Raw genomic sequence first — 25,098 nt, forward strand, 5'->3', positions numbered from 1 at the left:
GAAACATTCTCATGGCACATGTTCTCTTGACCACAAGCACTTTTGGAAGAGAAATTCTACAAAACTTTTAAAGTATTTTATCAGTCAAGCTATCCAAACAAGTACTCGGGAGTGCACTCGATGCTTCTGCTAATGACCCGTACAATACACCCTAGAATTTCAAGCTCACTTGCGCAGCCAAGAGAAAAATTACCTTTATCGATACTGCTGCGGCTCAAAAAAATTTCGGACAGATAAAATGCACAGCACAACTGCGAAACGCAGGGATGTGCGATAACTTCTCAGTCGTTTTATGTTTACGTGGCGCTTGGTTGCGCAAGCACTATCGTCGGTGCTATTACGTGATGGTAAATAATGTGAAGAAGCTTTGCCTGTTGATAACTTCCGGTCTTGCCTATTTTAGTAATATTTTCCCCAAAAATATGGCTACATTTGTTGTTCGAACCCATCGTGGTGTCACAGTAGGTGGGGCGCTGTGCTCTTTAGCACGAGCTCGCCGACTTCGTTCTCGGCAGCATTCCGCGGGAGCGGAGGAGGAGGATGAAAAGGAAGGCAGGAAAGGTAGGGAAGTCAACCAGACGCACGTCCGGTTTGTTACCCTACACAGGGGAAGGGGTTTAAAGGAAGCAGGAGCTGAATGCAACAACGGTCATGCACCGCGTTTCGGGTACACCTTAAATAATCCCTGGTGGTAAAGATTGCTCCGAAACACTTGTCTACAGCGGGAGTGATAGCCCATCGTGCAGTACTCGAAATCTCGCAGAATAATTTAATATTTAACTTTATATTTGAATGCAATTGTTTACGGGATCATTATTCAAAAGACTAGCGCAAAATAGCAGGGACACAGACAGAGAAGACGACAGGACGAGCGCTAATCAGGACGAGCGCTCGTCCTGTCGTCTTCTCTGTCTGTGTCCCTGCTATTTTGCGCTAGTCTTTTGAATAATGACACACCAACTAGCCCAGCTTTCTGCCTTGTTTGCGGAACATCGTTATAAGTTTAAACATTTTCCCCATTTTGCATTACCACAAGCTTCGTCGTGATGCGAGCTTTTGTGCATCGAGTCCTACTAGGATTCGATGCACAGGTAGGAAAGCTATAGGGAGACGTGTGTCCTATTTGCTACCCTAGGCAGAGTAAGGGGGCTAAGGGTCAAAATAAAGAAAAAAGAGGGAGCGAGGCACTAGCAGTGATAATGCAGTCGATTTCGCAAACTGCAGTAATGCCTGCGTTGCTTTGTAAGTCTGCCACGTACACGTGGGCTGCCACGGGAGTGTGTGAGTTAAAAAACTTTACTTCGGAACAGAACGATTCGTGTCCAGCGAGTTAGTGGGCTGGGACACCCGCTGAGGTTACGGCCAAGTGTTCTTGCTTCCCGGCGGCCTCCTTGGCCCGCTGGATGGCCCAGATTTGGTCTTCTAGTTTCGAGCTGAGCAGCGCGGCCTGCCATCGCGTGCGGAGGCTGTCGATGGAGGCTTCGCTCTCATTGTCCTCTGTCAGTCCCTGGCATTCCCATAGCATGGGTTCTAGCGTGGCTCTGGTGCCACACACTTTGCATCTTTCTGTTGTGTATATGTCTGGATAAATAGCGTGCATCAGTATCGGACTCTTGTATGATTTGGTTTGTAGTTGTCGCCACTGGACAGCTTGCGATCTACTGAGTTGAGGATGCGGTGGTGGATAAGTGCTCCTTTGCATCATGTAATGGTTGGTGATGTCATCTCTTGGGCCACAGCCAAAGAAACTTTTTGTTTCCGGAAATGGTCCACAATATTTGTGGTTTAACACACTCCGAAGACCGTATTGTTCGATGTTAATAACGATCCCACAGTAACACAGCGCGTGTACGATTGAATCTTCACAGTTGCATGAGTCACAGATGGTTTTGTGTCACGTTTCGTATTTTGCAGTCTGCACTGCATCCCATGCGAGAGACTGCAATGTATCTCAGCGAGACAGATTTCGGAAATGAAAACGCCCACGCAACGGCTCTCGCAGCGTACGCAATGATGCGAGGAAACGTCACGGGAAAAGACAACGCACTGTTGGCCCTCATGCAAAAGCTCACCCACGAACCTTGTAAGTCATTTATGTGCTTCCTTCCTTATAGCACTGCATGTTTAAAAAAAAAAAAAACGAACAAATGAGAGCAATAGTAATATTAGTGTGTGGATGAGAACCTATATTGCAAATTTCTCAATAAGAGGAGCAAAAAATAAAAACGCGATATTACTAGATGTTACTATGTTATTAACTTCGTCGGCATTGACTGCTGTTTTTCATCTTAGTTTTATGACCATAGTATCCTAGCATAGGGAGAGGCACGAGGCAGTTATATGCCAGCACGTCCTGGTGATAAGGAGGTGTAGCAGTCAGTGCTTTCTATCTCCGAAGCCACTTTTCCCGTAAGTTGTATCAAGAAACTCTCTAGATTTCCGCAGAACTTTGTAAGATAAGTTTATTCAGTTTGTCTGTGTGAATTTTGTAAATATATACTTCTATGTTATAACAGGTATATAGAAAAGTGATAGTTCGAATTTATTTCCAAGCTTGTTTTGTAAATTTTAACAATGAAATCGCGGCACTCGAAGTGAAATGATGTCGAAGTGCAAGCCACGCTAACCAGATTTCTTCGTGCTAGCAATACAGTCTCCTGCATGAAACTACATTCAGAGAAAGAGATGTCAGCGCTTTTATACTCGTTCCACGGGCAAACTAAATTTCAACAAAAGCAAAATGCCCAGGTTGACACGGAACCCTAGTTGAATTGTCAGCAAGCGGGCACAGGACTACGCTGGATTGCAGATAAAGTAGCCATATCAAAACTGTGTGTCCCTTCACCACACCAATCTGAAGTATGTGCTCTAAAATTTTCCGAGATGCTGTGCTGTACCGACGTTCCAGCACCACGTTTGCTTGCTTACAAGTCATCCGCAGCAAAGCGTGCAGATATGCGGCCAATTATTTTTCTTTCCCCTATGCCAAAACACGCCCAAGTACGTGACTACTGGGACTCTACAATGCGATTCTGATGCCCTCTGCCTATGAATGGCTAATTTCAGTGCATAGTCGGCTACGCAGTGCCCCGACCACCTAGTCACGCTTGGCGCTAGGTATAAATGTCTGCTAATGCCAAGAGTTGCAGGTGCTGCTCTGGCTGGCATTGCGGCATACGTTCGTTTTATTGGTTACAGATAAGTATACTTGATTTAAAGGGGGACATCCAGTTGATGAGAGGCATTCAGTGCACTGCAGCAGGACAAGTCGTACTTCGCAGGCTAATGTGAAGCTAATTTGGGCTGAGTGTGAGGAAAACATGTAGTCACATCAGCAGTTCCTCATAGCGATCATTTCGGCGTCGTGGCACTGGTTTCTCGTGTCCTTGAGTCTTTCTTTTTTCTCCACGTCATAGCACCAATTTTCTCTAGATCCGAAAGAAAAATTTCCCAAGCAAAGCGGAGAATCCCTGGATCTAGGGAAGTCTTGCTTGTGTTAGCAGCACTGGTAGCAGTGCACTAACTGCGCTAAAATTATATGTAGCCCTATCCGTACTGCCATTACAGATGTGTTGGTGGCCGACTTTGTTCTTTACGGAATTACAAGGCATAACAGGCGCTGTCTAAATAGCAGTGCTCAAATACCCTAAATAACCTCACTGCGACAACTATACTCCTTTAAAACCGTGATTCTTTTATTAAAGAGAGAAATTCGATGCCCTCTTGGATCCTGGAGGTAGCGTAATCGACGGCCGCATTGGTCATGCGGTAGAGGTCTCCTTGTCCTGTAGTTCTACCTGGCGGGCAAGCTGTCTCTACGCTGCGAAAGGCTGTGGCAGAAGATTAACAGTTGCACAGCTTTTGAATAAGTGAATTGCGAAAGCTTTGCTTCGTACATAGATGCCATTATGTCGGTCGGATTGGCATAATTTTTTTTACAAGTGTTGGTTGAAAACACTTTGTAGAACAAAGATAAGCAGGCAATTGTCTCGAGCAATGAATTGCTTTCGAGGTGCAGAGGTTTCACGGAAGGCAACAAACTATTCCACACTTGCTCTCAGACTGAGACTTCACTGTACGTCATGCTATACACTCCACTTATGTCGCAGTGCTGAACACACGAAGTACGGGAGGCAATGTGACTCCATACGTTGTCGAAGGCACAAGTTACGCGCTTCTTGCTCTGCTAGCCAGCGACAATAGCTACGCCGATGTGATCCAGACCGTTGTGAGCTGGCTCAGCACACATCGCCCTCTGTCCGGTACTTCCTCTTCAACACACGTGAGTGTAAATCTTTATGTAGAAGAAAAAGAAACCTGCCTTTTTTGTACGCACAGATTTCAGCACCCCTATACTGTGGAACTGAGGAAAACTTCTGTGAGTCCCTATATGCAGTAGGTAATGTAGCTTAGTCGGTTAATGCGATGGCGAAAAAAAAAAAGGCAAATGACCTTAGAATTGTAGGGGATGCGAGATAAGTATTCAAAGCATGAAGAAAAGGTGGGCTTCTGTCCATGAAAAAAGGCCGACTATATCAACTTTAATTGCGCAGAACAAATATCTGGGATTTAAAAAAAAGAATGCACAACCGTATTTGGTTTCGTGGATAAGCTTTGGGCTACATTGCCGTTACAGCTCACCGTAGAGGAAAGTTATACTATCGTGTGATTTGTTGCGCGTTGAGGTTCTGCTTACGTTTTGTAATCACTGAGATGAACTTTGCCATCATTGCTGAACAGGTGGGATAAAAGTGGCGTAAAATTTTTAAATTCGCAGCGGCCAGCAGAAAACAGCGTCCGTGAGAATAATGCAATATAACCAACTGTGTCTCAAAAAAAAAAGGAGAAAGAAACTCAATACAAGGACAACAGAATTCGTGTGAGTTTTGTAAGGGTATCGCAAATTCTTTTTTTCGAAGCACCCGTTAGTGCCTTTACTTTACGTTTTCCTGCAAAGTCACTGTTGGCTTTGTTCACTCTTTTGTCAAGTACATGTATAACGTTTGATCTTATTGAGTTATTGGATCTGCTAGCTTTATTCATTACATTAAATTACATACATTAAATTATCCTGTTAACATGTTCAGACGTGCCTCCACCTTCATCCTTGTATAGAGTGAGCATATATCTGCACACACCTGACCAGTGAAAATGCTGCCATGCACGCATTCAAATCCACATACACCTCAGGTGAATTAGGAACTCGTGTTCGCACGCGGGACCTGAACTTCTGTTGGAGGTAAACACTTTATTGAAGAAATAGCTCCCTGTCTTTCCTTCCGGTCATTGCACTAACTCGCTGCGACATCAGGTGATGGCTACAGTTGCAGTAGAACCTATGTTATCCAGTTCTCAACGGGGACTCATAGAGGGCGTCTGTGCACGCAAGAAACCTTAATTTCAGGATGGTGCAGTAGCCCTCCAGGCGGTTATGGAGTTTGATGTGAAGTCTTCGGAACCTGACATGGACCTCATGTGCGATGTTACTATGAGTGGACAGCAGTACTTCCACAAGAGCATTCGGATAAGGCCCGACAATGCAGCAGTGCCCCAGGAGGTGGATGTGAGTATACTCATGAAAGATTGCCTTTAGCTTGTCAAATAAACAGTACAATTAAGGAGTCATAGTTTTCTTGATATGCAATGAAGTTGACGGAATACCACACCGGCGTAGATGTGGGCGTTTTGAGTCTCTCTTGTGTGTATGTATGTGTGTGTGTGTATGTATGTATGTATGTATGTATGTGTGTGTGTATGTATGTATGTATGTATGTATATGTATGTATGTATGTAGTGCTCTTATGCCAACCCATTGACCCAAGTTGTCTTCGAGCTGACGCCACTAGGTCTCTGTTCGTGGTCGTGATGCCTTGGTTATTCCAGCCGTTGTCATTCCAGCTTTCTTATTTCAATTTCATCATGCCTTCTATGCCTACCCAGTTGCCCAAGTTGTCTAACAGTTTGAGCCACAAGTTATGTGCTCGTGGTCGTTGCATTTTCATCACTCCAGCTTTGTGATACAAATCTCGTCAAGCCATCGTCGTCTCACCGTTCTCATACAGTCATCATGCAGTCGTCATACTGTTGTGAGGTCAGCGTGGTCGTTCTATCTTCGTCACTTAAGCTTTGTCAATCGACTGTCGTCATGCCGCGATCACGCCATCATTGCTGGGCAGTATTCGTTATACAGTCGTCACGCCATCGTCCTTATGCACTCGTCGTCATCCCATTGTCCCAATACTGTTGTCATGCTGTAGTCATAATACAGTCATCATCATGAATTCTGTCACACTGTTGTCACTTTGACGTTGTGATCATTCCACCTTCGTCATGCTGAATTCGTCATCAGCACTTCGTCATTCTGTCATCACTCCATCGTTGCCACGCAGTCGTCCTCATACAATTGCCCTAATACCATCCTCGTCACGTTATAGTTTTTTGGGTGTCTACCAACCTGGAAAACAGAATTTTCAGGGATTTTGAGTAGTCGGGAAAAACTCGGGGAAAACTCAGGGAATTTGTGCCTCTACAGGGAAAATAAGCTGGAATTTTATTGGAAGGGTTGAAAGTCACGGTAATGCTGACTCGAGTAAAGGACAGGAATCGCAATGAGTCGTCTCTGATGCCCTGTCGTCTTCTGGAGGAGTTGCCAGTGTATAGTCAGCGACCGACTTTCCGGATTCCCGATAATTTGGACCGCTTCGCGGCACCACCACGTTCCCCATAGAGTCAATGTATCGGAACGTTTGAAATTTCGAACGTAAGAACTCTTCGCCGTCCGAGTTTCCGGACGTTTTGCCGTGACCGCAGGTCCGAAATGGCATTAATCAAAGTCACCACCGCTGCCACATTGATCACCTCGCCGCCTCGAACCGGCACTCGCACGCAGATCCGCTGGCGGCCGTAGTCACCACTGCGGCAACGCTAGGCCTAGCTGCTTAGTCTCGCTATGAAGCTTCTTGCCATTGGGTGCCGCGTTCTTTATTGAAATAATTCGCTGCTGCCAGCAATGGCACAGACTCCACCTTTGTGGTCCTCGCGATTGGCTTAGAAGCTTAGAAAGCACGGTGCATTGCATAATGCTGGTTCCCGAAAGTAAGCTTTGCCTCTGTACAGAAGGGTCACTTAGTGAAGCATACGCATAAGTATTGCAGTGAATCATAACAATCATGAGAAGGGGCTATTGCTGCAAGACAGTATGTTTTCCTTAATTATGCACTCGTGCACACAGTATTTTCTGTCACAGTACGAGTACCAATATGGCAAATACGTGTACCGACAGGTCTTCAGAGCGTTTTGGAATATGCCTGTGGCTGATTGAGCCCTTAGGGAAGTAAATGACATGCATTTATTTTTTCCAACTGGCCGATTTTTCAGACGTTTTCGAGGCCCCTAGAGAGTCTGAAAAATCGGACGTGGACTGTGCAACTAACCAAGAACATGTTTCAAATGGTCCGTGGGGCGAACGAGTGGTGGAAGGAGGGTAAGAACAGAAAGGACCTACGCATTGGGCAATGAAAGGGAAAGGAAGCGTGCTGCCACCATTTTGAGCTTAATCGGTCATGGCTGAGGCCGAGAGGCAGGTGCCCCTTATCCAAACCAAAATAAACTCTTTAAAGCAGTGAAACACAACATTCAGGCGTCGTGCGCGGGCTGAGAGTATGTCAGGACGGTTGAGGTTGACATACAAGCTGTTGCGAGAGAATCTGAATTGAGACAAAGTTTGGGCCTCAAACCACTGAGCTTGCTATCAGTTGATAGAAATAGCTCATATTCGAAAATATTTTCTTCTGTATGCATTCCCTTTTTATTTGTATTTGAGAATGTCCGATTCGATTTGCAATTTTTTTCAGACATTTTATTTGCTGTGCATTTACTAACCCCTCCCTTCTATTTTTCTGAATAACATAAGCACTGCTTTTTAGTATTCAAATTGGATTAAGTCATTGAAAAAAATTTTCATAGGCTTTCTAGAGTGTGACAGCATCGGGCGATATCCTTTCAGCCCGTCTTGACATGAAACATAGTTCTGTATCACCCAAGGAATTTTGCTAAGGCACTCAGGTAAAACCTGGAAAACTCGGGGGTTTTAGAATTGTCAACTTGGTAGACACCCTGAGTTTTACAATTATCACTTTAGAAAGGCCATTACATTGTCGTCATGCCGTCTTCGTCTTATGTTGTCATCGTCATACCACCTTCGTCGGTCCAATGACGTCGTTCGTTGTTCGTAATTCTATCGCAATCACGCTGTCGTCATTCAGTCGTGATTAGGCCGCCGTGTTCACGTCATTGGCGTCATTGCGTCTTCATCACAGTCGCTCCCATGCATCCATAGTCATACCGTACGTTGTAGCCATGCTGTCATGCTTGTGCCATTGTTGTCTTTCTAGCTTCGTAATCCAGTTGTCCCATCCATTCTTTTCGTCACGCTATTGTCGTCATACACTCAGAATCATCCCACTGTCATGCCGTCGTCGTCATGCTTTTTGTCATTTTACTATCATCATAAATTCCCAATCGTTATCTCATTGTCATCACACCACCTTTGTAGTTCCATCGACATCATTCCTTTTTCGTCACTACGTCGCAGTCATACATTCGTCGTCATGCGGCCTTGGTGGCCTTGGCGACCACTACTAATTTTAGGCAAACGTATTTTCAGCAATATGATGCATCGCTACATTTCTTGAATGCTAACCACATTATCATCGAGAGTCATCGTGAGGTACTTATAACCGTAATCTTTTTGTCGCATGTTCTCGTAAAGTGCAAAATGAAAGTAAGAGCTATTATAAATTTGTTATTCTTCATGTTGCCGATGCCTTTACACCTGTAACTTATCAACACACTTTCTGCACTCTGGTTTAATTAAATGTCACCAGATGGTGCCATGATTGCTTCCGTTCACTTCTACGTTTGTGGTGTTGAGACATTAGGTATAAAGGGCAACACCTTTACGGACAAGCTAAAGTTAAATTTTTTCGAAATGACGAATTATCATACACGTACCTGTTGATGATGACGACGATGATTTATTGGCATCCCCTTTGAAGGGAGCGGTGAAAAATGGTTATCTAGCGTGCTTGAGTTCATCAAGTATGCTATACATATGGTACATATACTATAGCTGAACAACAATGGTGGTGCCATCTCGTGAACTTGTGCTAAATCAGCGCATACGAAACCATTACATGAACTGCGGTCAAATGCGCTGCTCAGGAGCTCATGTAAAGACATTGGCACTATCACAGTTATGAAAGTATGGTGGCCTCAAAAATATTTTACGAGAAAAGTAAAAAAAAAAAACTTCCCTCGCCATGTTTGTAATTGGTCCAACACCCCGCGATGTCGCCACTAGCGCGCCTGCTGAAGTTCAGACAGCTAGTATAATGTGAAGTGTTAAATGTCATAGATAAGTTACTTCAGTGGTAAAGCTGATTACATCCGTGTGAGAAGGATTAAATTCCTGTTGCCACTTTATTATGCTACAGATTTGCGACATGTCGGGCAAGTTGCGCGTGACAGCTAACGGAACCGGAAGTGGGCTGCTTTCCGTTAGGATGAAGTACAACATTCTTTTTCCACCGGAAGTGTTGTGCAAGGTAAGTTTACCGCTTTAGTTTATTATGCAAAGCACTCCAATGTTAAACTTTAAATGAACCCAGTTCTTATCGCAACACATCTTGCATGGGCAGTACCTACGATAAAGTCTACGCACTGCCTGTGTTCATCTGTGTACTAGTGCATGAAGGAGTGGTTTCACAGAATGGTTCTTTTGTTGGAACACAAGATCTTGAGGCCAGAAAAGCTACAGGAATGGCAGCAGTAGACGCGCCATTGTAGTTACTTTTTGTCCATTGTTCCAAGCTGTGCACACTCCACTAATGACAGCCTTATAGAGGAAACTCACTGACCTTTGATGTTCGTGTTAACGCAAATTAGAGTACTGATCCCCAAGACTGGGTCACAGATGCGCTTGGGGGGAGGGGTGATATATTTATTCTGGAGCTTGCTATGTACCATCAGAAATGTTTTAATTCGGGCTTTAAAAATTGTATATTTTAGAGCCTGTTAGTTCATGATTTTGTAATAAGTAGTTCAGTATGAAAAACGACAGAAGAAGAACAAATGAGAACAGAAGGTGCTTTCAACAGAATTGATTTCCACAGGTGCGCATAGATATATAGGCTGAATCAATACTACACAGCATTCGCGACGATGATTTCTTCCCGAAAACATTCATACACAGCATCATTAGAAGTTATTTGCTCCGTAAGTTTCTGCCTGCGCAGAAACCACTAATATCCCATAGTATATTTCATCAAAACAACCATCACATCGATCTTTCTGTCTCCTTTGAGATTTCAATAAGTGCTTATTCCTCTAATATTTGAAAGAAACGTAATCTGATGCATTAAATTAAGTAGTTCTCGAATGGAATACAAAATCAAGCAACGGTTACTTCTGTATTTGGATTTGAAATTTCGAATAACCAGAGGTCCCTAGCCTTGATGTCATTTGTAACGTGGGCCGATACCGGAGACATTGTATTCAAAGTGTATTCGAGTCGCTCCTGATAATGTTATCGCATTACAGTCGCTAATGAGTAGCATGAGGAGTTTGCTTCTTACGTTAAACTGCTTTATGTGTTTGTCATCTCAAACCGTTGACAGGTGGGTCCCTTTAAGTATCAGCTGCTCAACGTTAATCCAGTGATTTGAAGCATTTGTTCTGTATATATTTTCACCTTATTACGTATTTTCGCATAGCGCAGAGCTTTATTTTCTGTACTGTGATTGGTTACTATTTTTGGCTTAAGTCCTTTAGGTCTGTGGTATGCGTGAAGTCATGAACAAGAGTAAATGATTATGCTGCACAATGTTTCACCTTTCATCCGCAGTTTAACGTGACTGTGCGAGCTGGCATCCATGCACCCAAAGCGAAGAGCGCTGCCTTGGATGATTTCCCGGAAGAGCTTTTGAATGAGCTTCTCGGATTCGACCGAGGTAAAATCATTTGCACAAGGAACTTTTGTGCAGAAAATGACTAATGAATTCCGATTCACTTTCGCATGTCTTTTTTTTTTTTTTGCTTCAGAACGTCGATCTGTGGATTTTGGATCTTCGCTGCATGGTGAGTTACATTAATTTTACAGATCAAGTTGCTGTTGTTCACCGACTTCAGTGTTGCACAATAGTATTTTGCTAATGATCGATTTACAAATTACTAGTATTGGTGAGAGCTGTGGTTACGTGTCGTCTACAATTTAGGTGCCTTAGCATATTCAGTTTGGAAAAACTTGATAATATTTCGTATTTCCGAGTAGCTAATTGATAAACGTACAGCTGTACTTTGTCTTTTAAGCTTTAAATGTACCAGTAATTTGCACCAAACTGAAAAATTAAGAGAGAGTGAGAGAGGAGGAGGAGGAGGAGACCGATGTAAAGAAGCAGGAAGTTTAAATGGACAGGCGTTAGGCTTGCTAGTCGACCCTGGGAGGCTGGGATACAAGGTAAAGAGAGATTAGATAAATGAATAGGAAGGAGACCACCTGGTGCATGTAGAAGAATACAGATGAATACTATGGAATCACCACACAGGCAGAAAAATGGCTTCGAGCAGTTGTCGCAGATCATCCTTGTCTTTTGAAAGCAAAAAAAGTGAAAAATCCATTTGTATTACTCCAGCTGTTGCCTGGGAAACACACGGGCGTTTGTGCACTTTACAAAATTATGAGATTACCCGCAGCCGTGCTCTAGGCCTGTCAACCAACTTAACAGGACCGCTGACCTTCCACACGTTGTATTGTTGAACTCGTAAAAACAAAAGGTGAGCGCCTTTTGTTAAAGATGGGTAAAAAGGGGATGTACACGACACATGATGTTCACAGTTCCTCCCATACCACTTCCTCTTACCCCAACCCACAACGCTGTTCGGTCGAGCGCGACTTGTTTGGGTTCAGTGGGTTAAAACATCAACTGGAGAGAGAGAGAGAAATGATGCATAGAAAGGCAGGGAGGTTAACCAGAGGTAGTTACGGTTGGCTACACTGCTCGGGGGGAAGGGTTAAGGGGGATAAAAAGAGTGCGAGTGGAAGGGGAGAGAGAGACGAGCACAAACAGCATACACTATGGAGTGGTAGGGGGCGGAGTCTTAAACCAAACAATTGAAAGACCAACGGGTTGAATATGTCGAAATTTGGAATCTTGAGGATGGGAGTGGCAACCTCTTATATGCTGGTAACTTTCTCAATGCATTTGTTCGCCTAATTTGTTTTTCTGAGCTCTAAAACGATGCCTACCCAAAGCATATAGGAAGACATGAAGACGATAATAACGTGCTTGAGACCTTCTTGGTGTGTCCTTATTTGTGTTCCGGTTTCTGTGGCACCGTTCCTAAGTGAAAATTTTAATTTGTTTACCTTTCCGAGCTACTACTGATATATACAGGCAGTATTGTCCAGCGCTTGTTCTTGATTTTAGGTGCAGTTATGCCATCACCTGAAAAACACTGCTGAATATAGGATTAGAAGCATGAGCAGGCCTATTGTGGTTGTGCTTTAGAATAGTCCACAAGGCCAAATGACGTGACCCTACAGGGATGTTTTTAGACCGTTCGAGTACTGTGTGCGCAAATGTACACGCAGGCATAACGGCTCTAAATCTGTTGTGCAAATCAAAGTACTAATAGGGATATCTAAAATGTGTCGCATGCATATCAAGAGAGTTCTAAATGAAACCATGCTCGGAATATTTAAATGTGCTAAACGTGGTAGAAAACTGCTTTGCAAGATTGGCAGATATATTTAGTTACCGCGCCTATAGAAGCCGGTCAATGCACCCGAAAGCGTTTTTTCCGAGCTATTAAATATTTCCAATGGAATTATACTAGCAATGTCATTGTGCCCTCTGAAAGGATGGCGGAACCTTAAGTCAGTTAGATATGACCATTTGGCTTATTGTGGAGTCTGGAAAAATATAGCTTTGATGAGATATATCGTTGAAGCTAGCCTGCAGTGTTCCTAGCCCTTCCTCAATAAAACAACACAAGATTTGCACTTTGGTCGACTGGAGCAACATATTTTTTAAATGACAGCAGTAGTGAAGACACCGTAGCTTCTCTCAGTTTCTCTAATTTTCCGATCCGACGTCTAGGCTTCTAAATTCGAAGCATTTCTTGGCGAACATATGCCACTTTGACAGTATCTATCTGTCTGTGTCTCCTTGCACTTACAGTGGTTTCGTTACATACCCAAACTTTCGTTGTATGACGAGAGTGTATGACGAACATAAACGATCAGTCACAATGTGTGTCATGTACGTCACGAAACAGCCGCCTATGTCTTGGTGCTCTTATGGTCGTTTCGTTAACTTGGTAGGCTCCCCGCAGGCTGCTTCGCACAACATCGGTTCCCACAGGGCGTGGGATCTGCCGGGTTTTTTAAATCTATGTCTCAAATAATGGTAGGTGCTCAAACGTGCAGCTTTATTTTTCCCAACGCGGGTTGCTTTTACAGCCTAAATACCAATTATCACGCACAATCTCTTCCGGCATGTGGGGTTTTCCCTCGCACAAGAATACGCAGTTGATTTCATACTGACCTTCGACCTAAGCTTGACTAGCAGTCTAATCTCCTAGATTTTTTGTGCCACCTGTGCAAGTTCCGTTATTCATTACTGTACAGTATTTTGGGACGCTCTAGATAACTGCACATCACTGTACAGGAACTGAAGCAAACGTGCAGGCTGCAGCGCCAGTTAAACGCGCACTAGGCGACCTTGCTCGGGGCAAACTGGTTGAACGCAACAATAAAATATGAGGAGGCGTCCGCATGCTCCCTCACTTGACAAACATTGTTTTGTGAGCCTAAAGATTCCAGTAAAACAAAAATGAAACATGTGCCTACTGCAAAATAAAAACAAATGCTCCCTGCACAATATGAACTTACCTGTTTCAACATTTGTATATCTACCGGTTTCCTGCACAGCATGAGCATAACTATGGTTAGTATTGACGCCAACAAATATTCGTAATAATTTGTTCCTCGATCTGACTTACAAAAACTGGAAATTAGGAGCCAAGTGCATATTTTGGATTTGGTTACTCTGAGTAATTATACCAAATATAGCGAATAAAAACTTTCATTCGTATTCCTTGAGGTGTTTCTTTGAAGTTTGACATTAGCTTTGTGCGAAAATATCTTATCAGACATTACTGCTTTACATCCATTCGAACCAACAGTGATCGGGCTATAATTTTGTCTATTGTATATGTTGCCTCTACTACGTCTTGAAACAGAGCGTTAGAATGTAAAAGCACCATAAATAAGCACATTTATAGCAGTAACGAAAAAAATATGTGTGCTAGCTGTGACAATCGTATGTCAGCATGCGGTGGGTTGGCTATGATTTTTTTTAATTTTTAATGCAAAGGATTCGCCACTAGCACAATGTCTGACGTGGCACACAGTTTCTTTTTTAAGAAGAACACGCTTGAAATACCCATTTTCTTAACGCAACGTAAGTATTTTGGTGGCTTAAGGCTTGGAGTCTTCATTTTTTGGATGCAATAAGACTCGCAGAAATTTCAGCATTATTCATTTGCTCTTCTGCAGCGTTTTTAGTGATGATGAAAATGCAATAAACCTGTCATAGCTCAATATCTAAGATATAAAGTTATCCGAAGCCTGGCATAGACAAGGAGATATCGACTTCGTTCTTATTTCTAATAACCTAATTCACGTTTCCTTTCAGTGACAGGTCCATACGGCACTGTTAGACCACCTAACGAACTGCAGGGGAGCAAGCTTGTTTACGAAATTGAAGTTTGCTCACAGTAAGTTAAGTTGTTGTGTTGATAATAATACATTTTTATGACACAGGGCTTGTAAAGGTACTTGAAACTATTGAAAAAAAAAAAAAAAACCTTGAAGGGGAAACTGGCATTTTCATGGCTTTAAGAGCGCTTAACTTTCACGATGTGCTCCAAAATCGTTGAATTAGGCTTTCCGTTAAGGTTGGTCGACTTTATTTGTGCATCTGACCACGAGGTTTGTGCAAGCTAAGAGTGAAGCCATTCTGATCCAATTAACATATTTATGGTAAGGAGCCATCTTGTTTGTAACAGTTTCTGAAGGTTTCTGCGAAAAAGTGGCTCGGCAGAAGGTTTGTCTCTTTTTCGTGCGAAATGAAAAAAAATTATTGCCGTTATATGCATTTGTTAGAATTGAATGATGACATTTAACGCGTTTAGCACTCTAGCTTATGAGTGAGGCGTAATTGCTAATTATATGTCTTATATAGTGATTATTACGAGAAGTGGAACATGGCTAGTGACCAGTACACTTGATATTAGTTGACGTCAAAGAGGTGCATTGAAGAGCGTCACACACCGAGTGGCGTATAAACAGTGGCCCGTGGTGGCGTCAAATGGATTCACTGAAGAATACCACGTACCCATAGTAAATACCGAGAAATCCAAGTTGGTGAGATGGTTTGTTTGGAACCCAGTTCCCTCAGCACAGCAGCTCAATGTACTAGCCATTATATCATGGACTACCCAGTGGCAAAAGTTGGTGGGAAAACGGTTACAGACCCATTGACCGACCGGCCCCGGTAAGTGCGTGAAATAGGTGAAGTAAGTGTGTGTCTAATGGTAAACGCTTTCAAAGCTTGCTCGTTGTTCAACGCCGTGTTTTGTTTTCGAATTGTCAGTTATTATGTTGCTTTAATCCTTGAAAATGCGTTTGTCAGGGCCCCGAAAGTTCTCGAACACCCTCAAATATTCCTTATAGAAAAAGAAGACGTTTGCTATATATCCAATAATTTCGTAAGAGTGGATGACAGTCCTGAATAAAAACTTGTAAGTTCCTATATACCTTACAGGAATCACGATATGATACATGGGAGCGCATGAGTTTTTATATGGGACACCCTTATATTCATAGGGAACTATTAGACATAGGGATCAATTGGTTTTGATCGGCGAACTCTGAATACAGGCTGTAATTCAGTGTTTAAGGCAGCTACGTATGGTTATTGTGGAGATTTGACGTTGCCTCAAAAAGTTTTGAAATAATTTTATCTTGCTTTAGGTATGTTGGCGAGTCAGACTCCAACGCTGCTGTCATCGAAGTTGGACTACTCAGCGGTTTCGATCCGGTGGTCGAAGACTTGACCGCTGTAAGAATGCTTTCCAGCACTCTTCTGTCGATAGATATATTTGGTAGGTCTGTGCGGAAATTTGCCGACCCCTTCATCAAGAGCAGCGTTACAGCATATACAAACATAGGAAAAACCAAGGGACGAGACTCAGTGGTGACCACAACTCATAACTTGCTCAGTGTCTTTAGGAAGTGGTACCCCAACCAGCGTGTGGTCCTCAATTTTCATCTTTCCTGGGATGCCTGTACGCTGTGTGGCCAGTCGCTTCCAGAGGAGATTGAGCAAGTCAATTTGTGGTCGGCACTTTGTCCGGTACCTTCTTGGTTTTTTAGAGCACAGTTCTTACTCGTCTGTTCCTGGAGCGAGCGTCGGCGTCAGTGTTGTCCCTCGTAGCCGAGTGAACTAGCACGGCGAAGAATGAAAGGGAACGCCGAGCGCAATGGGAGATGAAAGACGGCGATAGAGAAGAAAGCGCGAGGAGGAAAGCTGATGAGGAGGGTATGGCGAAAGTGTGAGAATGAAAGCGTAGTGCCGCGCAAGTCTGGCTCTGCAGTGACGATGACTGCGAGATGGCTGTGAGATGGCACCAGAGTAGCGCTTGTCGTCGGTGTGGAAACAAAGCGCTGCATAAGTGGAGGTCTGTCTGTGGCGGCTACCGTGAATTGCGGCCGCGCTTCACCCACACGCTAGCTCTCGTGATCTGGTTAGTGAGGCAGTCGCGCCAAACTTCGGTCCGTTTGCAACGTGCCGCACGAGACAGATTGTCTGCGTCAGCCAATATATTTTGAAACGAAAACACGTATAAGCTGCACTCAAATTTTGCATTACTGAGTATCGTAATTGCTGGTGAATTTTTTCTTTACGTTTACGTGTACTTTGACACTGCTACGAAGAATGCATAACTAGCTAGCCCGCTGTCAAACATTATTGCTTCATTCACTTGCGTTTGGTCGAGAAGTGTGTCGATATCCGGGGTTCACATTAGCCTCATTGGCTAAGGCATTGTGCTAGTGAGAACGAGTACCTTGGTTCGACTCCCGGCCTCTGTGGCTGCAGTTGAATTGAAGCGAAATTAAAAAAGCTCGCGTACTTGGCTAAAGTTGCACGTTGAACAATCACATGGGGTCGGAAGTTAATTCGCTATGCTGTTGGTTACGGTGTCTTTCGTAGCCTCAGTGTTGCCAAATTATTCAGCCAGATGTGTAGATTGTTTTCAGCATTAACATACATGGCATTTCAACTGGCACCACTCGGCTTTTTCATAGCAAGCAGGACCTTAGTTGTTCATTCTCAATACTAGTTGATAAAGCCAAGTTAATGCCTCCTGCATCTGCGGCTATTGCACATCATCGGAGTTCAAGGGAACATCAAATATGCGTGAGCTCGCTAGTTACAACAAGGTGACAGTTTTTAATTAATATTGAGCTCTAGAATAATCAGATACTGCAAAGTACACATTTATTGCACATGTTTTACGGGAGGAGCACCAAAAATGAGAGTGGTAATAAAAGCAAAGATGGCGCGTTTGGAATTGAGGCCATTTGGAGAGTGCAGTGGACCGCAAGCACAGAAAAGGAGAAAATCCAGAGGAAGACAACATAAACAAAGTCACAGTCACCTTCCTGTTACTTTGTCTATGCCTGCCTCTCGATTTCTTCCTTTATCAAGTTTGCTGGTATTCTCTTATAAAAATCTGTTTTTTACGCGAGCTGTAAGCAGGCGTGTTTTGAAGTATTCTGCTAACAAATCCTGAAATTGCCATGAAGGTCAAGTATAGCTTGATAGGTGCCGAAATGCCTGACGTGAGAGAAACGTAGCTTTAGTATGTTTCTTTTTGTTTTACAGGCAATAACAGGGAATCCGCATCTGGCCAAGTACGTCTTAACCGAGAGAAAAGTGATCCTCTATTTCAAACAGGTGAGGATGCGTTCCTCCACATTCTCATATTCGTGAATCCAGCTTGCTCGTTGAGCATACGATTATTGGTGCACTGTGTCCTCGGTTTGAAGTGTCGCACAACTTGCACGTACCAACACGCAAGAAATAAAACAAAGCCCTTGGCTATCTTCCTTGTGTACCACTTTCTGGTATGTCTTTCTTACATGTTACATTTCTTTTGTGATACATGGGTGATATTTATTCTGAAGGGTTCCATGTCTCAATAATGAATTGTTTAAATTATTCATGAGTGCTTTCTTCAGTAATTCAATAATCGGCGTTTCCTCGTGTAGTGTGCAGTATAATCTAAAGCTTGACGATATAGGTTGAGGATTAAATTTCTGTCCCCAGATTGTAACAGGTATTTTCAATTGTGGACCATGCGCCGGCATATTCTAGCTAAATGCTTTCATGACAGCACATATTGTGATATGACTTGATGAAAGGCCGCTGCACCAAATTCCGAATTAGCGATTCCTCGCCCAGCAAATGCCGACGAAATTGCAAGTCAGTAGACGTCCAGGCTCTGTGTCGCGTATTTAAATTTATAATCTCGTCCTTAGCCTCAAAGGCCGAGCTGTCCTGCCAATTTTAACAGATATAGGTGGTGTCTAAAATATGACTGTCATGACGTCTTTCCGGCTCCGTGATCACTTCCGGTGTGCACAGTCCGGAAAATCATCGCCTTAGAGATATGTTTCTGTAAGCACCTGTAACCTTTAACCACTGACGAGTCCGACTCGTTCACGGTGCATTTTGCTTTATCTCTGTCTGAGGGAACCAGTCGTGAGTATCCGCTGGTAGAGGCTGTGTTTGGGAACGGATGCGCGTAGCTTGATACTTAACATACATATTGATGTGATGAGTTCTAACAACAATATTAAAGAATTTTACCCACGTCGTGAAATTTTTTGTCTGGACGCGTAACTCAATGCTTATATTGAATACAGGAAATCAACTAATGCTGTTTTTGTTAAGTACATTTAGCATGAGAAATTCTCTAAGAATTATGAGAAATTTGATGTTCTTTTTCATGAAAGGCTGTGAGCATTAAAGAGTCGAAGTAAAGGCCATGGTTAAGAGGGACTGGCAACCAATTTTTACGGTCAGCTTTTTTTAATTCTATGGAAAGAGTACCGGTCGCAGTGTCAATTCATGAAGTGGTAACGTGGAAAATGCCGTGGAACATGTTTATCAAAATTTTTCGATCTGCTGTGAGGATGTAGTCATTCACTGGAAGCATGCTCAAAACTGTGATAAGTGAGGGCGATAGCAATAATAGGCCGGCATTAATGGGATTCAGACGACGAGTACGGCCGTGTGAGTAATTATTGTTTTGCTTATCAAGTCGATGTTCCCGCGATTTATGTTTTCCGATGTGGTAAATAATTTCTGCAATAGTAACTATGTATTTTCGTGGATTCCTGTCCCACTACCTTGAAAAACGAAATCAATCATATCGAAAACGAAATGACGCTTTCACGCGTGGTACACAGTTCAGCGTGTTGCCATAGCCATGCATGCGCTTTTGATTTAGGAAGCATAGAGTAAAGTGCAATTGTCGAATAATATAACTGCAAGTTTAAGCAATACTTATCTTGTACTTAATAACAGCCGACCTACGTACAGTAATCTCATAGCCTACCCCGAAATTCCAAGATTTCACCACGAAGCCACGCCACTTACTGTTTCTTAGACTTCTTTGAGAATCTAAAATTAAAATTCCTTCTTAAATCGTGAACAGCATGGATTTTATCACTATAAAGCGTGGTCATTTCATTTTCATCAACATCTCGCAACACATTCTGGCCCGTTGTCAGTCCCTTTAAGTCAAAACGACAATGCAAATGTTCAGGGGAGCTGTCTTTCTCTTTTGGCTGGCGCACAATCCGTTCTTTGCAGTGGCCCTCATGAAAGTTTTTTGTCGGTGCCCAGATACCGTGGCAAGCACCTACTTGCGTGAAATTCAAGACTGAACGCAAGCACGTCGTCCGTAACGTCCAGGCGGCAGCAGTCAAGGTGTACGACCACAGCGACCCCTGTGAGTTTCGTCGTTTCCGCAGCGTTGCAGGCACATGACACATCACGGTTAAGGCAAAAGCATATAGCAGCTACAAAATAGAAGTTACATTATATCTCGCATATATTTAGACACGTTTTTTAAGTGTGTAAACCTGTCTATGCCTACCCAATGAGGGAACCCGTACGTCCATCCGTGACGCAAGATGGTCGCTTTCGAGTGCACTTGCAGCCGCGAGCCAATTCGCCTTCGGGCTGGCTGCCTCTCGCGTAAACGTGAACTAAGCGGTGAGAACACAGCACACATGAAGCTATCAGCACTCGGCGCACTCCGTCCCCACCGCAGATCGTCTTCAAGATAAGGCATGCGTGGCTGTGCCATACGCAGTCGCCGCTGGAGTAGAACGCACTCCCCGCCTTGCGCGGGATGGAAGACAGCGCGCTACCTCCTTGCTTTCCCGCCTTGCACGCACGAGGTTGACCCACTGTCGTCGGCTCGCCCCTGCCCGCTTTCACTCGCACGTACAGCCGAGTGCGTGCGGCGACGTTGTTATTGCACTTAGTTTTTATATGGAACATCACGGCGATGACGATAGCGGAAATGTGCCTGGAGTGTCCGTATAACTGATAGTGCAATAAAACTTTCGGCATAACCTTAGCCTCCTGTATGCATTAATGTCAGCCCAGCGACGCCAAAGACCGGGGGACTCTGAAAGGGCGCCACTTTCCCAGTAGTTGGCCACAGCCTATGGGGGCAATGTTATTGTTTTGCCAGCTATGTCCCATCGCAGGAGATCGGACGCTATGCAGGAGTCAAGGAGCGGGTATGGAGCGTGGCAGCAGTGCCAAGCTAAAGTTCATACTCTTGTAACCGCAGGAATATATTGATTGGGATTAGCCGACGTGCTTGCTTAGTAGTTATGGTGTTCGGCTGCGAAGCATGCGGTTGCTGGATCGAATCCCTGCCACGGCGGCCACATTTCGATGGGGCCGAAATGAGAATGCCCGTGTGCTTAGATTTAGGCGCATATTAAAGAACCCCAGGTGGTCCAAATTTCCGGAGTCTCCCACTACAGCCTGCTTCGAAAGCATATCATGGTGCTGGCACATAAAACCCAATAATTTTAGGACAACAAGAAACTGAGCTAGTTGGTAAGGATTCATAATGCAAAAAAGGGGCAAGGCGTGTCGACACGGACACAAGGCAAGAGAAGTGGAGTTTGTGTTGTCCATTTCTCTTCCCTCTTGCCCGTATCTGTGCGGCTTGCTTCGTTTTTGAATTAGGAACCCAATAATTAAATTTCTTTATTGATTGGAATTGTGATTTTGCAGAAATGGAGATGTGGCTCCCATGTGCTGGATAGTGACTGGGCAGACATTGAAAAAGTATAGGAAGCCGTGACTTGGCACGTGTTCGTGTCGTGGTAGGTTTTAGTGTTTGCCGCCGCCGACCCTCGATCAGCGCGCGCTCTTCCAGTAACACAATGGCTGCGACCGCAACGCATGGCTACCACACCGGCACTTGACAACTAGAGAAGATAATTGTATACGTTAAAAGAAGCGACTTAAGTTGCGCACGCGATACTGTGAGAAAAATTTGTGCCGAGCGCTCGCATTTGGCAAAGCATGGAAATGTGTACGCATCGCCTCAAGAACCGGCCAGGAACCACACACTGGGCCGGAGCCCCGAGCAAGCACAGCGGGGACTCGTGGGTCACGTGTCGGCCCGACATATGGAGAAATGGCAGAGAGAGAGAGAGAGAGAGAGAGAATACAATACACGGAGAATACACGGAGAATTGACTTGCGGAGGCTGGCTAGGGGAACGCTACGCTCCGTGCGAGTTTTATATCTTTCCTCCGCACTGGCACTGTGTCTTCGTCATTTTATATCCCAACCGAGACTGACAGCACGCATAAATGAAAGAAATAATATAGTAAGCAGAGTCGGCTGGAAGGGAGATTTAAACTTCGCGAAAAGACGAAGACAAGCGAAAGAAACACACAGCACACCACGACCGCAGTGATGTGTTGTATGTATATGTAAAAGTATGAACCAACTAGCCTTCAAGAACATCCTACAGAGTCGGTTAACCATTAAATACGAAAAAAATGTGCACCTTAGTGAACGTTAGCGTGTTCAGAGTGCACTTCATCGTCTTGCTGCCGCATTGTGTCTCCCAGTCGAATAAAGCATTTTGTCGGCTAAATTAACCTGCCAAGTTACAGTGGGGATGACTAGGAAGGTTTGGTGTACCGGTGAACGCTGTCACGCTGAATGCGCGTGTTTTACTTTGTCTCTCGACAGCACGTTCTTGCACGCAGTTTTACGGAATCGGATCGACGGACCCTCGCCTTAAGCTGGCCTGCGAAGGACGCAAGTGCCTGTGCATAGAAGGTAATGACTCCGCCCAGTGCAGAGCCGTCAGCTCGGTCTCTTCCTTCCTACCTCTTCTCGGTGAACCAGTAACTCTCAATATATATATATATATATATATATATATATATATATATTATATGTGTGTATAATCATAAGATGCCAACAGAAACTGACACCAAGGATAACATAGGGTAGATTACTTGTGCTTAGTAAATAAAATAAAGCAACAATAAATTAATGGAAATTAAAGTGGAAGCAACTTGCCGCAGGTGGAGAATGATCCCGCACCTTCGTGGGATCGTTCCTTACCAGCGGCAAGTTGTTTTTTTTATCCCTACGCAAAAAAGGTGAGGCGTGCAGACAGGACACAAAGGAGAAGTGGACAACACGTGTTCACTTCTCTTTTCTTGTGTCCTGTCTGCACGTGTTGTCCACTCCTGTTGTGTCCTGTCTGCATGCCTCACCTTTCTTGCATAAGGAAGCCTTACCAACTAGCTCAGCTTTCTGTCGTTTTTTCATCCACTTTCATTTCCAATATTATATCGTTTTTTAATTCATTTATTAGGCGCAAATAATTTCTCCTATGATGTCCTTGGTGTCAGTGTTTGCTGGCTTCTCATGATATGACTAATAAATATCAGGCCCCTCGGTTAACCCCCTTTCTTCTCATATATATATATATATATATATATATATATATATATATATATATACACAGAGGTGGTTTTTTTTCTGCCTTACAGCTGAGTGTCCTAGACGAGAGCCCTTTCTGAACGTTGAAAGAGTGATACCAGTGGAAATAAAGCGGCAGATGCTCCTAGAGATGGCCTGCAAGGAGCATGACTTTGGTAAAAGAGTATTCAGTTTTTTCTTTTTCTTTTTTTGCATTGTTTACTCTATAAGAAAAGTAACAGGGAGGACAATTTCCTTTCATTGTGACTTTCTGTACAGATTGCATCAATGATTGTTTTTAATTTTACTGAAGTAAACCTAATTTTTTAACATTGTTGTCATTGTACCATTTGATCCAGAAGTATAGGCTTCAGCTGTGTCTAACCAGTTATAAAAAAAAAAAAAAAACATTAAAAAGTTTTACTGAAGTAAATTTTTTTTATAACTGATTGGACATTGCCGAAGCCTATAATTGTGGGTCAAATGATACAATAACGACCATGCAAGTAGTCTATGTACATCATGGTTAGCGTGCAACACAGCATATAGAACAGATAAATATCACACATGACTACACATATCATTTACACATTTCTATACTAAGTTGCCAAGCTTATAGAGCAGAGAAACTTTAAAAGTTAACGTATAGCCCATCTTAAATAACTGGTAAACGCTTGTTTAGTTGGTAAAAAGAATGCGGGCACTAACAGTGTAAAAAAAGAAATGCAACATTTCGATTTAAGCATTCAAAGGTGTAAAAAAAATATCTTTAGTAAGTTGGGCGCGACAATGAAGAACAGAGTGTTCTGAAAATTTTCATAACTATATGGAATAGTGGTTATATTACCGATAACATTTTAGGCCTTTGCTTATCTCATTAAAATAGTTTAGAGGACAGAAGAAGTGTACCTATTATTACTCTATTCACAGCGATGTTTATTTGTGGAGAAGTAAAGCATTCGGCTACAAAAATGTTTGCCAGAATTCGGGGTATTGTAGTGAGTGATTGTGTACGCAATTCAACCTCAGGACTTTGATAAGGTCATTGGCACTGTCACCACAGCGCAATTACTTGATCGAAAGAAAGCTTTCTCTTGTTCTGCCGTATATTCACAATTCAATAAAAAAAAGCTTGTGTAGTCGGTCATTACCACCGTGTAACGTAATTTACCAGTACCAAGTTGCTGGCTAGTATAAAACTTACGTAGTTTTTAACATATGTTGGTTAACCTTCTGATAACAGCCATAGGGTGCTTCCCGTGACACCATATAGCATGCAAGAAGCGTGGCTGCATTTGCTAATTTTCCTACGCTTTTACGTGCAGTGTGGATCGCAGATGTGTCTGGGAACAGTGTTGTCAACGGCTTCCGTCACATACGTCTACGTGTCACCACTGTGCTCAAAGAAGGTGACGGACGTGACTTGACACTCGCATGGTATCGCATACATAGTTTCTTGAGCTTAACCCCCTACAGGATGATTTAGGAGACGATGCTGAGTCAATGAGGCGAAAGAAGTTTGTCTATGCGAAAGCTTTGGGTGAGCGCGTACTAAAATATCACAGGGGAGCGTGCTACTCGTTGCTTGCAGGATCACGATAGGCTCGAGTGGCATGCCTAATAGCCTGTCAGCCGCACCGAAAATGAGAAAAAAATGTCACTAGCGCGGTCGTTATCGATCTATCAATCAATCAATTCTAATGAGAATGCCCAAGTGAGTCTTAAACTGGTAGATTACGTTTTCAAGGCTATCTGGAATTCATCCGATGTAGTTGATTGTTTATTCGAGGTGACAATGAATACCAAAGTTGCTGTATCGAGTTTCGTGTGCAGAGTGCGTCAGCAGTAACGTCAGCATGATGTTAGATTTCGCTGTATTTAGTGTATTTGGTGCCCTTTGGTGGCAAGTAAGGGTGCGTTAAAG

At 43.4% G+C, this 25,098-nt stretch overlaps 1 protein-coding gene across 1 annotated transcript in view; it reads left to right on the forward strand.

The window, feature by feature from the left end:
- The window catches only part of LOC129383851 (complement C3-like), an 81,044-nt gene that overhangs the window by 50,954 nt on the left and 4,992 nt on the right, over positions 1–25,098 (forward strand). Inside the window, exons 12-24 of the mRNA XM_055068788.2 lie at positions 1,915–2,083; positions 4,110–4,282; positions 5,405–5,563; positions 9,495–9,605; positions 10,904–11,009; positions 11,101–11,136; positions 14,757–14,838; positions 16,097–16,184; positions 18,012–18,083; positions 20,040–20,145; positions 22,431–22,520; positions 23,246–23,350; positions 24,500–24,583. Of these exons, the coding sequence (XP_054924763.2) occupies positions 1,915–2,083; positions 4,110–4,282; positions 5,405–5,563; positions 9,495–9,605; positions 10,904–11,009; positions 11,101–11,136; positions 14,757–14,838; positions 16,097–16,184; positions 18,012–18,083; positions 20,040–20,145; positions 22,431–22,520; positions 23,246–23,350; positions 24,500–24,583 (1,381 nt within the window). The remainder of the gene's footprint in view (positions 1–1,914; positions 2,084–4,109; positions 4,283–5,404; positions 5,564–9,494; positions 9,606–10,903; positions 11,010–11,100; positions 11,137–14,756; positions 14,839–16,096; positions 16,185–18,011; positions 18,084–20,039; positions 20,146–22,430; positions 22,521–23,245; positions 23,351–24,499; positions 24,584–25,098) is intronic.

Source organism: Dermacentor andersoni, chromosome 9, assembly GCF_023375885.2.
Source record: "Dermacentor andersoni chromosome 9, qqDerAnde1_hic_scaffold, whole genome shotgun sequence".
In the NCBI taxonomy this organism is placed as follows: domain Eukaryota; kingdom Metazoa; phylum Arthropoda; class Arachnida; order Ixodida; family Ixodidae; genus Dermacentor; species Dermacentor andersoni.